The sequence below is a fragment of the Henckelia pumila genome, chromosome 3, assembly GCF_033568475.1.
Source record: "Henckelia pumila isolate YLH828 chromosome 3, ASM3356847v2, whole genome shotgun sequence".
NCBI classification, from domain to species: Eukaryota; Viridiplantae; Streptophyta; class Magnoliopsida; order Lamiales; family Gesneriaceae; genus Henckelia; species Henckelia pumila.
The window spans coordinates 192,827,751-192,841,442 of NC_133122.1; the positions used below are offsets into that span (position 1 = coordinate 192,827,751).

Consider the following 13,692-nt stretch of genomic DNA (forward strand, 5'->3'; position numbering starts at 1 on the left):
AATGGGATGAGACACAAATTTTTACTCATCTCATGTTTTTTTCATTTTTTTGTTAACTCAATGATATCTCATGGCCCGATATAATATTAGATGTAGGTTTGATGACAAATACCTCTTAACCCATGGTATTAGTGGAGGATGACTGTCTTATAAGTGAAATTATGTGAAATTTACAATGATAATTAAGAGAATAAACAAAATAATCCTACAAAATAAAAAATATATAAAACAACATATTATTCATATCTATGACTTGTTTATCCACATCTCATCATGTTTTTATTCATATTGTACATCTCATCCATGATATCAAACGGTATCATATAGTACAAATTTGGATTAGTCAATTATCAGATTAGAATAGTATTAGATGTGGGTATAATAACCAATTTCAGTTACATAATATTTAATTACATTTTAAGAGTGCTTGATTATGGTTTAATTGTGTCCATTATTTGACACATGAATCAAATTATTGATCAAGCATGCAATTAAGTATCAAATTATATAATATCGCATAGTTATAACATAACAATATCAAATGAAGTACACTGACATACAAATATAGTGGTTTGTAACGAGTCAATTATATTTAGTGCATATCAAATTATATATTGTTCTACAAATTAAAACATTGATCCTATTAAAGGGGTTCATCGTTCATATCAAATTTATTTGAATTGAAGTTCCATAATGTGCCTTGATTTGATTGACATGACAATAACTTTATATCATTTTTGTTGCGTTGTTCTAATTCATTGATCTTGGTATGAAAATTGATCATCAAATTAGTTATTTAACATATTGGAGTTAATATATAGATACTAAAACTTAATTAAGGTTTTAAAAATATTTATATATATTTATTTTTGAGTTGGGGAAAGGTTGTTATAATTAGGTTTCGAAGACCTCGTCCTACACACGAGATCTTAGTGTCAGATTGATTTAATTAAATTATATAACCATAAATTATTGAAAGATTCACAGCCTTTGTTTATTGCATGAAACTCATATTTTTCCCGTGTTTGTGTATAAGATAACACAATTGAGAATCTAAAAAAAAAATGGATTACACAATTGAGACGCAATTATCCATAAGATATCAACCTATCTTACAATGTTTACACATTTCATGGGCTGGCAACTCAAGGGGAAACAGTTTCTGGCTTAGCACTCAAATGATCGACACACACTCGTACTCTTCTTGGTTGCCTTTGAAAAAAGTTGTCAATTCTTGTAGTTCCATTGAGAGGTCCATTGCGGGCACTTTGGACTGAAATAGCTGGACTCAACGCTGGAGTTCAACAGCTCGATAATGGGCTCGGATTTCACACACCGAGGTGTTTTGTACTGATTGTTGGAAGACCCGAGGCTGATGGCATGGTCCATGAGCTTGTCGAAAGTCCCAGCTTCCACAATTCTGATCTCAAGATTGCTAATTACCTTGGAATTACGGTGCTGGCGATACGTGCTGGCCAAGGACTCTTCAATGGTGAAGCAGCAGTTTTGAAAAACTATTGGAGGAACAGAGTTAGATGATGATCCTATTTGGCTGAGCTCCCAGTACAGCACATAGTGGCCTGGAACTTGAGTGGTGTCGGCATAGCTTGTGTAGTCTGCGACGGATAAGTTGAATGGGATCAAATGGCTTGCTGCTTTTGCCACTGCATTTTGGATTTCGGTCTCATCGGTCTTATCAGAATCAATGCTCAAGATAACATTTTTTCGGCACACGAAGTTAAATTGAGGGGCATTGTTCTTGAATCCAGCCACACGAAGCACATCCCCCACCCGGTACCTGTAAAGCCCTGCGTCACAAAATATATAATTAATGTTGAATAATATCACGTAGATTGTCAAAACCCACTGATCATAACTAAAGATAGATGAAGCAAATTTACCAGCATAAGTGGTAACCACCACTTCATACTCCTGTCCAAGTTTAACATCAACTAAATCAACCAATTCTTCGTGTTCCTCTCCATCGTTTTTATTCACGGGAGAGAACTCGAAATAGGCCATGGTGGGGATGAAGGTGTAGGATACATCACTAGGCTTGCAAAGAGGGTTAAGGTTGATGCCAAAAAAACATTCGGAAGAACCATATATATTGGAGACTATGGGTAAGCCATTGCCATAGTAGTCAAGAATGGGTACGTATTGTGACATGGTGCCAGTCACGATAGCATTTATGAACTTGATATTTGGCCACAGCCTAGGAATGATCCCCTGCCAAGAATCCTTCCTGCACTTGGATTCGACGAAATCCGCCAGCTCAGGATCGGGTCTGAGGATCCCCATCACTGCCTCCCTCACCAACGGATCCGTGATCAATGAATTAACACTTCCGGTTCTGATATCATCGCAAAGAAGGGACCAATGTTCTTCCAAGAACCGGATAGCCCGAATGAAGCTAGTGGGAAAAATTGCCCCTGCCTGCAGGACTAGTTTGTTTTGGCAAAGACCACAAAGCATTTGGGAATACATGCTTTGGAAGTAGTCTTGGCAGAGAAGAGTGTCCCTTGGGCTGGTAAAGGGATTGTGCGGTCCGGCAGTTAAATCAGAGTTTCGTAATGAACTGGTCGAGGCTGCGCGAGCCGGCAGCCCACTTGGGGTCTTAGATTCCGGTTTTACAAACAAGAAATACATCAATTTGCCTCGGTCTAAGCCGGGAAAGCATTGGAACATCACAGGCTTCGAAAGGTTGTTAAATGATGCCCTCCTCCGCAGCTCTTCCCCAGTCATAGGCACCAATTTTCTCTCCCCGCCTGCTGTCCCGGAACTGCACATATAATTTAGAAAAGAGAAAGACGTGATCAAGTTTACACAGTACGTACACAACTAAAAAATGGAGCAGGAAATGCCACATTGTTCCCAACATTTAGAAACAAAACAAAACAAAACTCGAACCTGGTCAAGAACTCAGAGATGGGTTCGCAGCAAAGAATGGGAGACGAGTCGCCATTGGCGATACGTTTGATATCAGGCTCAATGTCGTCGTAGGAGACAACGGGTACCATTTTCTTGAAAGTCTCTGCACCCGTATGGCCGTTGAGCCCGTGTCTCTTCAAGTACTCTACGTTGGAATTTCTCGACAGGATTTCACTAAGAACTCTTGTTTGAATCTCAGCAGCGTTTTGGGTCAGCTCCTCAATGAATTCCATCTTTTTTCTCGTTGATTTCTGTGACAGAGGAACAGGAGTCGTGCGTTCTCTCTTACGTGAGAGTGTTTTTGCAACTTTATAAAATACTCGGACGTACGTGAGACGGTGAGAGTGTTTTTCATTTTTCGTATTAATTATCCAATTGAATTCATTATGATGTTTATACTTTATACGGAAGATTTTGATTTTAAATAATGGTAAAGACAAATATAGCTAATCATATCTATCATCAATACACTATTCCAAAATCATTTTTTTAAAACAATATATATTCATGAGACTTTTCATTTTTTTAAATCTTTGTCATTGATTATTTTTCTTATCTCAACTTTTTTTTTAATTTCTCGCATTAATATGTTTAATATTCTGTTTTAGTAACTGATAAAATAATTATGTGTTTGTACTAAGGGTGCAAATGAGCCGGGCTACTCGTGAGCAGCTCGGTCAAAGCTCGACTCGAGCTCGAGCTCGAGTAGCTCGAACATACAATCGAGCTCGAGTCGAGGTTTAAATCTATGTGCTCGAGTAGCTCGCGAGCTACTCGATAAGACACACGTATAAAAAAATATAATATAAATATATATATATATATATATTTATATATTTATTTATTTAAAATATTTATATATTTATTTATTTATTATATTTATATATTTATTTGTTTATTAATAAATATAATATTATTACTTCAAATATATATATATATAATATTATATTTATTTATTTATTCATATATTTTTTATTTATATATATATATATATAATTTTTAAGCTCGAGTACTCGAACTATAGTCGAGCTCAAGCTCGAGTACAAAATTTACTACTCGATCGAGCTCGAGCTCGAGCTCGAGCTCGAGTAGTTACATATGCTCGGCTCGATTGCATCCCTAGTTTGTACCACATATTCTTTCTATTCTCTGTTTCACATAAATTGATTTTAAATATTAATGATATAAAAAATATATCCTACAAGTACGATAATTAATATTTGAGTATTGCTATAGGTACAACGAAATTTGTAAATCAAATTTTACGACACGAAAAATTCAATACAAGAATTTAATTTATCAAAATCTTACGATACATGAAACAAAAAATCTCGCGATAAAATAGCAAAATCTCACGATATTATTATTGTAAATATCGTTGTACATGATATTTGTTGTACTTCTAGCATTTTTCTTAATATTTACCGACAAATATAATTAGAATCTCACAAAGTTGTAAAAATTTTCACAAAATATTTATTTTGAATGACTTTTATAGATATTTGTAGGATTTTGTAATTTATGATTGTGATTTTTAAAATTTATTTCTTTGAATTACTAGTTAATGTCAATTAATTCTATTTATATTTCTTTAAAAAATTTTATCTATCAAAATAAATAATTTACTGACTTATATTTGATTTACAAAAATCGATAAATAATACTAAATTTATTGGAAGTAAGCAATTAATGTATCTCTATAAAATTTTAATATATTTAATTTCATATAATTGTCCATATATATATATATATATATATATATTTGTGTGTGTGTGTGTTTTTTTTTTATAATTTTTTAAAAATATTAGTGTATTGATGCACGTGTTGTGTGCTTGTATAATATTTTTTTAATGAATTTAATTTATATTCAAATAAGAGTAATATTATAGTTGTAAAAATTATATATCGAGAGATTAAACTAAATTTGAAATATCAAAATTGAAAAAACAAAAGAAAACAAAAGTATAATATTTATATCACATAAGGACAATTTGAGTATAAAAAAAGATGATATCTAAAGAGTAGATTCTTTATATATAGGAAAAGATATATATCAATATATCAAGTCAATGTATATCAATCACAAACATTACTTAACATCTAAAACATAAAAAAATAAATAATGAATTAAATTACAATTTATGGGTCAATAAAATAATATAATTTTTGTAATGTATCATAATAAATTTTGTGTTTAGAATTCGAAAAATAAAATAATGATGTTAATAATTTTTATTTTATTTTAAATTTGTAGTAGAAAAAAAATATTTGTATAGAGATTATTTTTAATATAACTAGTATGAATGAGACTATGGTTTTTATATACACTATTTTTAATAGAAATAAAATTGTGTATGAGCTTGAGACATTTTTCAATTAAATGTCATTCAAATCTTTAATTTGAATCAAATAAATTATTGACATTTTATTATTGTACATTAGACTTTAATTTATGTAATTAATAGAATTTCATGGAGTTTTTAAAATTTCATTGACATTAAGTCTTTAAAAGTCAAGTTTGAAAACAAATGGTTTTTAAAATCTAAAAATGCTTATCTTGAATAACATTAAACCCTATGGAATATATATAAAAGTTTAGATTGAATAACATATTTGCTTTAAGATTTTAAAATTATCATTATACTTTATTTGAAAAAATATATATAAAAAATGATTATAAGATAATTATGTAATTTTAAGTTCAATTTCAAGTACAATGTACACATAAAATGTGAGTTACATTGTTAAAAAAAATGTGAGTTACACATTATCGGAGCCTTAAAAACGAAATTTCCCTTTTTTTAAAAAAAAAAAATGATATCAAAAGTCTATTTGTTTTTCACACTAGAATTTATGGCTATTTTAAAGATTTGACAAGAAGATTAAAATGCAATTTACTGGATCCATAGTAGATGATACGGCTAAGCACCAAAATCTCAGTTCTTGTGGTTAGTTCCACCGAGGGCGGCTCCATTCCGGGCACTTGGGACTGAAATAGCTGGACCAAATCCTCGAGTTCAACAGCTCAATAATAGGCGGAGATTTCACGCACCGAGGTGTTTTGTACTGACCCATTGAGGCCCCTAGGCTAATCACATAGTCCATGACCTTATCGAAGGTTCCGGTTTCCACGATTCTGATCTCAAGTGGGCTGATTGTCTTGTGAACTCGGTGATGGCGATACGTGCTGGCTAACGACTCTTCGATGGTGAAGCAGCAGTCTTCGAAAACTGTAGGAGGTATTCGTCTAGACGATGCACTTTGACTGAGCTCCCAGTACAGCACATAGTGGCCTGGAACTTTGCTGGTGTCAGTATAGCTCGTGTATTCAGCAACACACGCGTCGAATGCGATCAGATGGCTTGCAGCTTTTTCCACTGCATTTTGGAGCTCAGTCTCATCGGTCTTATCGGAATCTATGCTCAAGATGACATTTTTCCGGCACACGAAGTTAAATTGAGGGGCATTGTTCTTGAATCCAGCCACACGAAGCACATCTCCTACTTGATACCTGTAAAGCCCTGCACATTGTCGAATATCAAAAACTAGTCCCCACCACCCCATTGATCGAAGCAATTAATTGATATACTTGATATATGAGGAATGTTTACCAGCATAAGTGGTGACAACCACCTCATATTCCTCTCCAAGCTTAACATCTACTAAATCAACCAATTCTAGTTGTTTCTCTCCATTAAGAGATTCGCCCACGGAGATGGATCCCGAGACCACATTGCCATCATCAATGCTTCTATTTAAAGGCAAGAACTCAAAATAAGCCATGGTTGGAATGAGGGTGTAGGATACATCACTAGGCTTGCAAAGAGGATCAAGGTTGACACCAAAATAACACTCGGAAGAAGCATATGCAGGGCTGACAATGGGCAGCTCATTGCTATAGTAATCAAGCATAGGTATGTATTGCGACATTGTCCCGGTAACAATAACATCTATAAGCTTGGTATTTGGCCACAGCCTAGGGATGATCCCCTGCCAAGAATCCTTCCTACACTCGGATTCGATGAAATCTGCGAGCTGGGGATCGGGTTGTCTGAGGATCCCCATCACTGCCTCCCTCACCAACGGATCCGTGATCAATGAATCAACACTTCCGGTTCTGATATCATTGCAAAGAAGGGACCAGTGTTCTTCCAAGAACCGAATAGCCCGAATGAGGCTGGCGGCGAAAAGGGACCCAACCCGTAGGACTTGTTTGTTTTGACAGAGACCACAAAGCATCTGAGAATACATGCTCTGGTAGTGGTCGTGGCAGAGAATCGTTTCATTCGGGCTGGTGTAGTTTGTGTAGGGATTAAAGGGTCTGTTCTTAAAATGGGAGCTTTTGTAATAACTGGTGAGAGCAGGTCGAATTGGCAACCCATTCGGGGTCTTTCCATCGGATCTCACAAACAAGAAATGCATCCCTTTGCCTCTGTCCAAGCCAGGCACGAAATGACTCATCACAGGCATCAAAAGCCTGTTAAACATCGCCCTTCTCCTCAGCTCTTCGTCAGTGAAGGGTATCAATTTGGTCTCACCACCAGATGTCCCAGAACTGCCAAGAAATAAAGGTCACAATCTTGAAATAACAAACAAAAGAAAACCAGAAAACCACATGTGCGAGAACCTTATCAAGAACTCGGACACGGGCTCCAAGCAAAAGATTTGGGACTTGTCGCCATTGGCAATGCGTTTGATGTCCGGCTGAATGTCCTCGTAGGAGATAACCGGGATAGATTTCTTGAAAGCCTCCCTGTCCGTATGGCGGTTGAGTCCGTGTCTCTTCAAGTACTCTACGTCGGCATTTCTTGACAGGATTTCAGCAAGAACTTTTGTCTGAATCTCATCGGCATTTTTGGTCAAGTTCTCAATGTACTCCATCTATTTGATTTTTGGTGTTTCTGGCTGATGATCGCTTGGTATTTTTTGAGTAACAACGGATTCAGGCTCAGCACAATGCATTTGGTTTATTAAACTTAGTTTTTGTCTGCAGATAAATAAATTTCAGCACTGCTTTGCTTTTGGCAATTGGCATGCCTCTATGCCAAATGGCCGCTTGGTATACCATGGTTCTCTCCGGTGACGTTAAATGAACATTAGATTACATATTGGATTATACTTTATATTTAAAATATTATAACTATCCTTAAATGCGCTTTTTAAAGATTGTTTCAAATAAAGTATGTGATAATTTTATAATTTCAATGTAACAGTACAATCCAACGTATAAATCAATGTGTATATATATATATAGATTTTATATTTCCAATAAAGAGAATTTGATATTCAAATAATAATTTCATTATGCGTCCATTTTTGTCTCAATGAGCTTGAAGCAATTTGATTGAAGTGATCAAGTTCGTAACGTTTAAGTACGAGTGAGTCTGTGCTAACATCAAAAGTAACATTTTTGGTTTTTATTTGTGTTTGAGATGTTTGGGCACAAAAATATTGGGTCTGTTGGTACTTATTTCTCCCAAATTTATTGAATCTTCTTTTCCCTATAGACTCGCGATTCATGGTCATTTTAGCGACCCGTCTCAAGTTACTTACTAATCAGAACTTAAGCATATAATTAATTTAAATAAATGAAAGATTAGAATAAAACAACCAAAACTTAAAGCATACCGTTATACAACTCAACTGGTGAAAGAAAGTATAGTAAATTAATAATATCTTTATATAACCAAATCGAAATAAAGTCTTTAAACAATATACATGTAGTAACCCAGATTTCATTTTAAGATAATAATATGTTAAACATGACTAAGGGTTAGTAATTAACCAATTCCAAAGCTTAATCGGACTTCAAAACTAAGAATTGAGCTTCCATTGTTTGGGCCAGTTCGGATGGTCCGAAGAGGACTTCGGACGATCCGAACTCAACAGTCCGGGGGCTCCAAAGAGGGCTTGTTGACTTCGGAGTTAAGGCCCGTTCAGACGATCCAAACCCATGATCGTACGGTCCGAACTTCCTTATGCCAAGCAGGCAGGATTACTCAGCCATGGATTTTGACAAGTGTTGGACGTTGAACACTTTGGACAATCCGAAGTGGCGATCGGACGATACGAAATCGACATGTTATGCATGCAAGCATTGAGATGGATCGGACGATCCGAACCTAAGTTCGGAGGATCCGAACTTGACCGATTTTGGGGTCTATAAATAGGGCTCGAATTCATTTTGAAATACGAATTCCGAGTTTCCTTCTTCAGTTGTATAGTGTGAGATATACACTTGAGGATCCTATCGGTTATTATAAAAGTTCTGGAATAACCAAGGCGTGGTTATAGTCATCCGGGACTAGCGACTCCAAAGGGCTTACTACGGACGAAGGTATGGTCCGAGAATCTATTTAAGTTTTGTGAGTACTTATTAGCTTAGTTAAGACTTATAGAATTTGTGTAGTGATACAGTGAACTTTTGAATATAGGCTTGAAACCTAGGATCCTACTAGACTTGAACTAGCCTAGAGGTACGTACACATTGACTGAGATTGCCAGCGAGTATACATGTTTATGTGTTGCATTTATTTGACATTATTATATGACATGATATATGATTTACCGCTTTCCATATTCATATGTCATGTGCATATACATGTTGAGCCTATATCTTGTTATACCTATTCATAAAGCCGCTCAGCTCTATACTTGTTAGTCTGTCACTGAGGGTACCGCGACGGCGGGGACATGTATGTCTGACTACTCTAGTGTACTAGACGAGTATGGTTGTACCCAAAGGTTGATTCGCGAGGTTACACCACTTATGTGGCGCCTGTACTGAGCATGACTTATCAGACGACCCTTTACGAGTCATTACGGTTGCATGCATCATATACATATGTTCACTCATGTTTATGTACTGGGCGTTAGCGCTCACGTCCTAGTTGTTATCTTGGACACCCCATTCCACAGGGCAGGATGGACGGAGCCGGTAGTTCGAGGCAGGACTAGGGAGCCGGAGCTTTCCAAGAGATTTTATACAGCAGGATTTTTTTAGCTGTATAATGTTTTAGTCAGTTGTATTTTAAGCTTTTCGATATGGTTGTATCACTATTATAATAAGCCTGAATATGTTTTACTAAGCTGATATGTAAATTATGGGTTATGTTTCCGCACATTTTACTCTGTTAAGTATTTATGCTTTAATTAAGCTTAATGCATGTCATAGTTGTCAGTTAGTAGGTGATTCAATGCAGGGTCACTGCTGTTGAATCTATATGCCCTCAAAACAATTGATTTAATATTTTATATGCATATTGAAACTTATTGGGTATATATTTTTATAATTGGTAGTTACACCAATTGGATATTTTACTTGGACATGTATTTTATTAAATTATTCTTATGATTAAAGAATCATCAGTGGGGAGTAATAATTTAATTATAATCATCCAAGTCGTTCTAGGTTACAAAATAACCTATACTTGTTGTGCTGCTATAAGATAGAATGATTTACTCCATCATTGAGGTAGTGACCTTAAGCAAACAAGTAGGTGTATTGTAAGTAGTACATGCACTGAACGGGATCAATTTAAGAATATATATAAACGTTATTGTCAAAATATATTCTTTCACAAATTCTTTTTTATCCTTAGACCTGAGAGATTTATGTATATTTTAATTTGAATATGCACGATTTTTAATATATCAATTGTTGATGCTGAATAAAAGCTACATACAGATTTATTGGGTCGTGCACATGAAAAATTAAATTATATAAATGCTCAACAAGGAATCCAAGATTCTCAATTAAAGAGAAAGCATATTCAATTTAAATTTCCATTAAGATTGGACTCAAAAGAAAACCGGCCGGTACTATTTTATATTATTTTGTATATAAAAATGTATGTAAATTAATATTTCAAATTTTGGAGTCCAATTGAGATATGGAAATCATGATTATCGATGGTTAATTATTTTGACAATTAACCAATATAGAATATAGTATTCTTGGAAGGATGAGATTGCAACTTTGTATGGAAAGGGAATTAATTATTATTTGTTTTGAATTTCAAATTAAATATGCATTATGTTGATGGATATAATTGCGATCTAATGGGTATTTAAATATGGAATTAGAAAAGTGATTATGGTAATCACGGATATTGACATATTAATATCCAAATTTGAAATTCAAATTCCCTAAGGATCCCACGCATAATCTCTCTATGAGTTCTTTATATAAAAGAACAGTTGATGTAGATATTGGCCATCACAATAATACGTCAAAAATCAATATCAAAAAGAAAGAGGAGAGAGCGTGAATACCTTGGGAGGCAACACACTTGAGTTGCTAAAGAAGTTAAAAGGTTGAATAAAATATTCTTCCTTGATTCTTATATTTATCATGAGATCATAATTTTATGCAAATAATTTGAAAATAAACTATCAGTGGTATCAGAGCCATGGTTGTATTATAATTATGAGTATTCGATTTCGTATATGTTCTGACATTCTGTTTGTTTGTTTTTCCGGTACTGCCGTATATTTCTTTATTCGATCTGTTCGACGTCAAATACATTGAACATTTGGACACGTGTGGTCTTGATGGAAACTGACGAACATGCAAATCGGTATGTATTTATCCGAGAGCTTATATTAATAACTTGTTTGTTATATGAATCATGAAAATGAGAAGGACATTATGATGTTTTCTGACATTTCTTAAAATAGACATTTAAATGTTTAATTGATTCTATTGTATACTTATAATATGTGGAACAAGTCAGATCTTGGTTATTCAAAAATCTACTCCACTTGAAAACAATTTTGAACATGCGATGTTTAGTAAAATCAAAGGTTGATTATAATTATTGGAGAATCACTAAATTTTCAATACTGAGTGCAAAATAGAATTATATGAATAATTTCTATGGTCATACATTGCTGATAAACATAAATTTTATTAGATTAAAAGTTCGATTGAAGCCAAAAAGGATACATTGAACTTTGATTTAATATTATTTATATTTATTTCTTGAGAAGATATGCATGTACATAACTAGTGGGAGTATTAACTAAAATAGTAATATTTTCTTACAAGAACGTGTATTTGCTATGTGATGGTGAGCACTCAACCAAAATTTTACATAACCGACTAAAACAGTCTGAGGCATGTTTATTTTGGAGACCAAAAGAAAATCGAGAATCATAATACGGTCATTATGATGAGTAGGAACTACTTGCTTTTATTTTATGTATTCAAATCAATTTCAAAAGAAATATTTGATGCATGAAAATATAAGTTCTTGATACCCACGTAAAAGTTAATATAATTGTTATATTACTGTGAAGTGTATATTTGTTTATTTTATGTGGGTGGCACCATTATGATTACAAAACCTGAATCTAATGGAAATATGCATATGAAAAAACGCTCATTTGTCACTAATTTGCAGACTCAGAATGATTAACCCTTTGTCAAAAATCTTGGACGATAACCGTTTGACGGGTCCAAACTATGTGGATTGGAAAAGAAATCTCACCATTGTTCTCACTGCTGAAAAGGTTGTTCATGTCCTCAAAAATGATCCACCCAAATTGCCTGCCAATCGGAATGAGGCAACTCAGGATCAAATCAGTGCATTTGAGAAATGGCACGAATCTGATCAGATGGCGAGATGTTATATATTAGCATCAATGTCTAATGTGCTGCAGAAACAAAATGAAGGTATAACCTCTGCAGCTAGCATTATGCTGAATCTGAAAGAAATGTTTGGTGAACAAAGCAGAAATGCTCGTCAAGTTGCTATGAAGAACTTGATGTCCACCAAAATGGTGGAGGGAACCCTTGTAAGAGAGCATATGCTGAAAATGATGTCCTATATAGATGAACTAGACATGCTCGGTGCCGAGATTGACGGTACGACTAAGATCGATGCGGTCTTAGCATCCTTGCCTGATTCTTTTAATCAGTTTGTGTTGAATTTCAACATGAACAAGATGGATGTGAGTCTGTCAGAGTTGCTCAATATGTTGCAAGCAGCTGAGGACCTCATTAAGAAAGAAAAGCCTTCTGTTATGCTCACTGAAAAAGGGGAGTCTTCTAAGTTCAAGCCCAACGGCAAGAACTTCAAGAAGAAAAATTACAAGTTCACCAAAGGAGTTCGTGGTGGAAAGATGACTAAGAACGATGAAAAGAAAACAAGCAAAGGAAATTGTTTCCATTGCGGTAAGCCGAATCATTGGAAGAGAAATTGTCGTCTCTATTTGGCTTCTCTGAAAAATGACAAACCTTCTGAAGGTATGTATAAATTACTTATCCTAGAAACAAATTTAATGGATGGTCCATTTGATACTTGGTGTGTTGATTCTGGCGCAACCTCACATATTTGCAACACGTTGCAGGGGTTCAAGGAGACCAGAAAACTAAATGATGGGGAGTTAAGCTTGAAGATGGGGACAAATGCAACAGTTGCAGCGGTCGCCATTGGAACTTTCTATTTAGAATTTTCATCAAATAAAGTTTTAATTTTGGAAAACTGTCTTTATGTTCCTCTAGTTCGTAGGAATTTGGTTTCAGTTTCCAAACTTGTTGTTTCCGGTTATGTTTTTCATTTCAGTTCAAAACTTGTTATCAAGTTTAATAATAAATTTTTTATTTCTGGTTACTTGAATGATGGCCTTTATTTTTTGAAACTCATAGATCGTTCCATTAATAATATTGAGAATAATGATTCATCTAATGTGCAATCTTTGAAAAGGAAAAGGGATGTTAATCCAACATATTTGTGGCATCTAAGGCTTGGTCATATT

At 34.5% G+C, this 13,692-nt stretch overlaps 2 protein-coding genes across 2 annotated transcripts; both read right to left on the minus strand.

Annotated features, from left to right (window-relative positions):
- Positions 1-1,215: 1,215 nt before the first annotated feature.
- LOC140892300 (indole-3-acetic acid-amido synthetase GH3.6-like) lies at positions 1,216-3,164 on the minus strand. Its single transcript, XM_073301146.1, has 3 exons — positions 2,911-3,164; positions 1,902-2,782; positions 1,216-1,808 (listed from the first exon to the last, which is right to left on the minus strand). Exons 1-3 carry the CDS (start codon positions 3,162-3,164, stop codon positions 1,228-1,230), a joined length of 1,716 nt encoding a protein of 571 aa, XP_073157247.1. The 3' UTR covers positions 1,216-1,227.
- Positions 3,165-5,880: 2,716 nt separating this feature from the next.
- Positions 5,881-7,822, minus strand: LOC140891817 (indole-3-acetic acid-amido synthetase GH3.6-like). Its single transcript, XM_073300469.1, has 3 exons — positions 7,559-7,822; positions 6,543-7,486; positions 5,881-6,452 (listed from the first exon to the last, which is right to left on the minus strand). Exons 1-3 carry the CDS (start codon positions 7,810-7,812, stop codon positions 5,881-5,883), a joined length of 1,770 nt encoding a protein of 589 aa, XP_073156570.1. The 5' UTR covers positions 7,813-7,822.
- Between the last annotated feature and the right edge of the window lie 5,870 nt (positions 7,823-13,692).

Coding starts and splice junctions, on each gene's coding strand:
- LOC140892300 (XM_073301146.1), bottom strand. CDS start 3,164: ATGGAATTCATTGAGGAGCTGACCCAAAACGCTGCTGAGATTCAAACA. Junction 2,783..2,910: donor ATCTCTGAGTTCTTGACCAG/GTTCGAGTTTTG, acceptor TTATATGTGCAG/TTCCGGGACAGCAGGCGGGG. Junction 1,809..1,901: donor GGTGGTTACCACTTATGCTG/GTAAATTTGCTT, acceptor TTTGTGACGCAG/GGCTTTACAGGTACCGGGTG.
- LOC140891817 (XM_073300469.1), bottom strand. CDS start 7,812: ATGGAGTACATTGAGAACTTGACCAAAAATGCCGATGAGATTCAGACA. Junction 7,487..7,558: donor GTGTCCGAGTTCTTGATAAG/GTTCTCGCACAT, acceptor ATTTCTTGGCAG/TTCTGGGACATCTGGTGGTG. Junction 6,453..6,542: donor GGTTGTCACCACTTATGCTG/GTAAACATTCCT, acceptor GACAATGTGCAG/GGCTTTACAGGTATCAAGTA.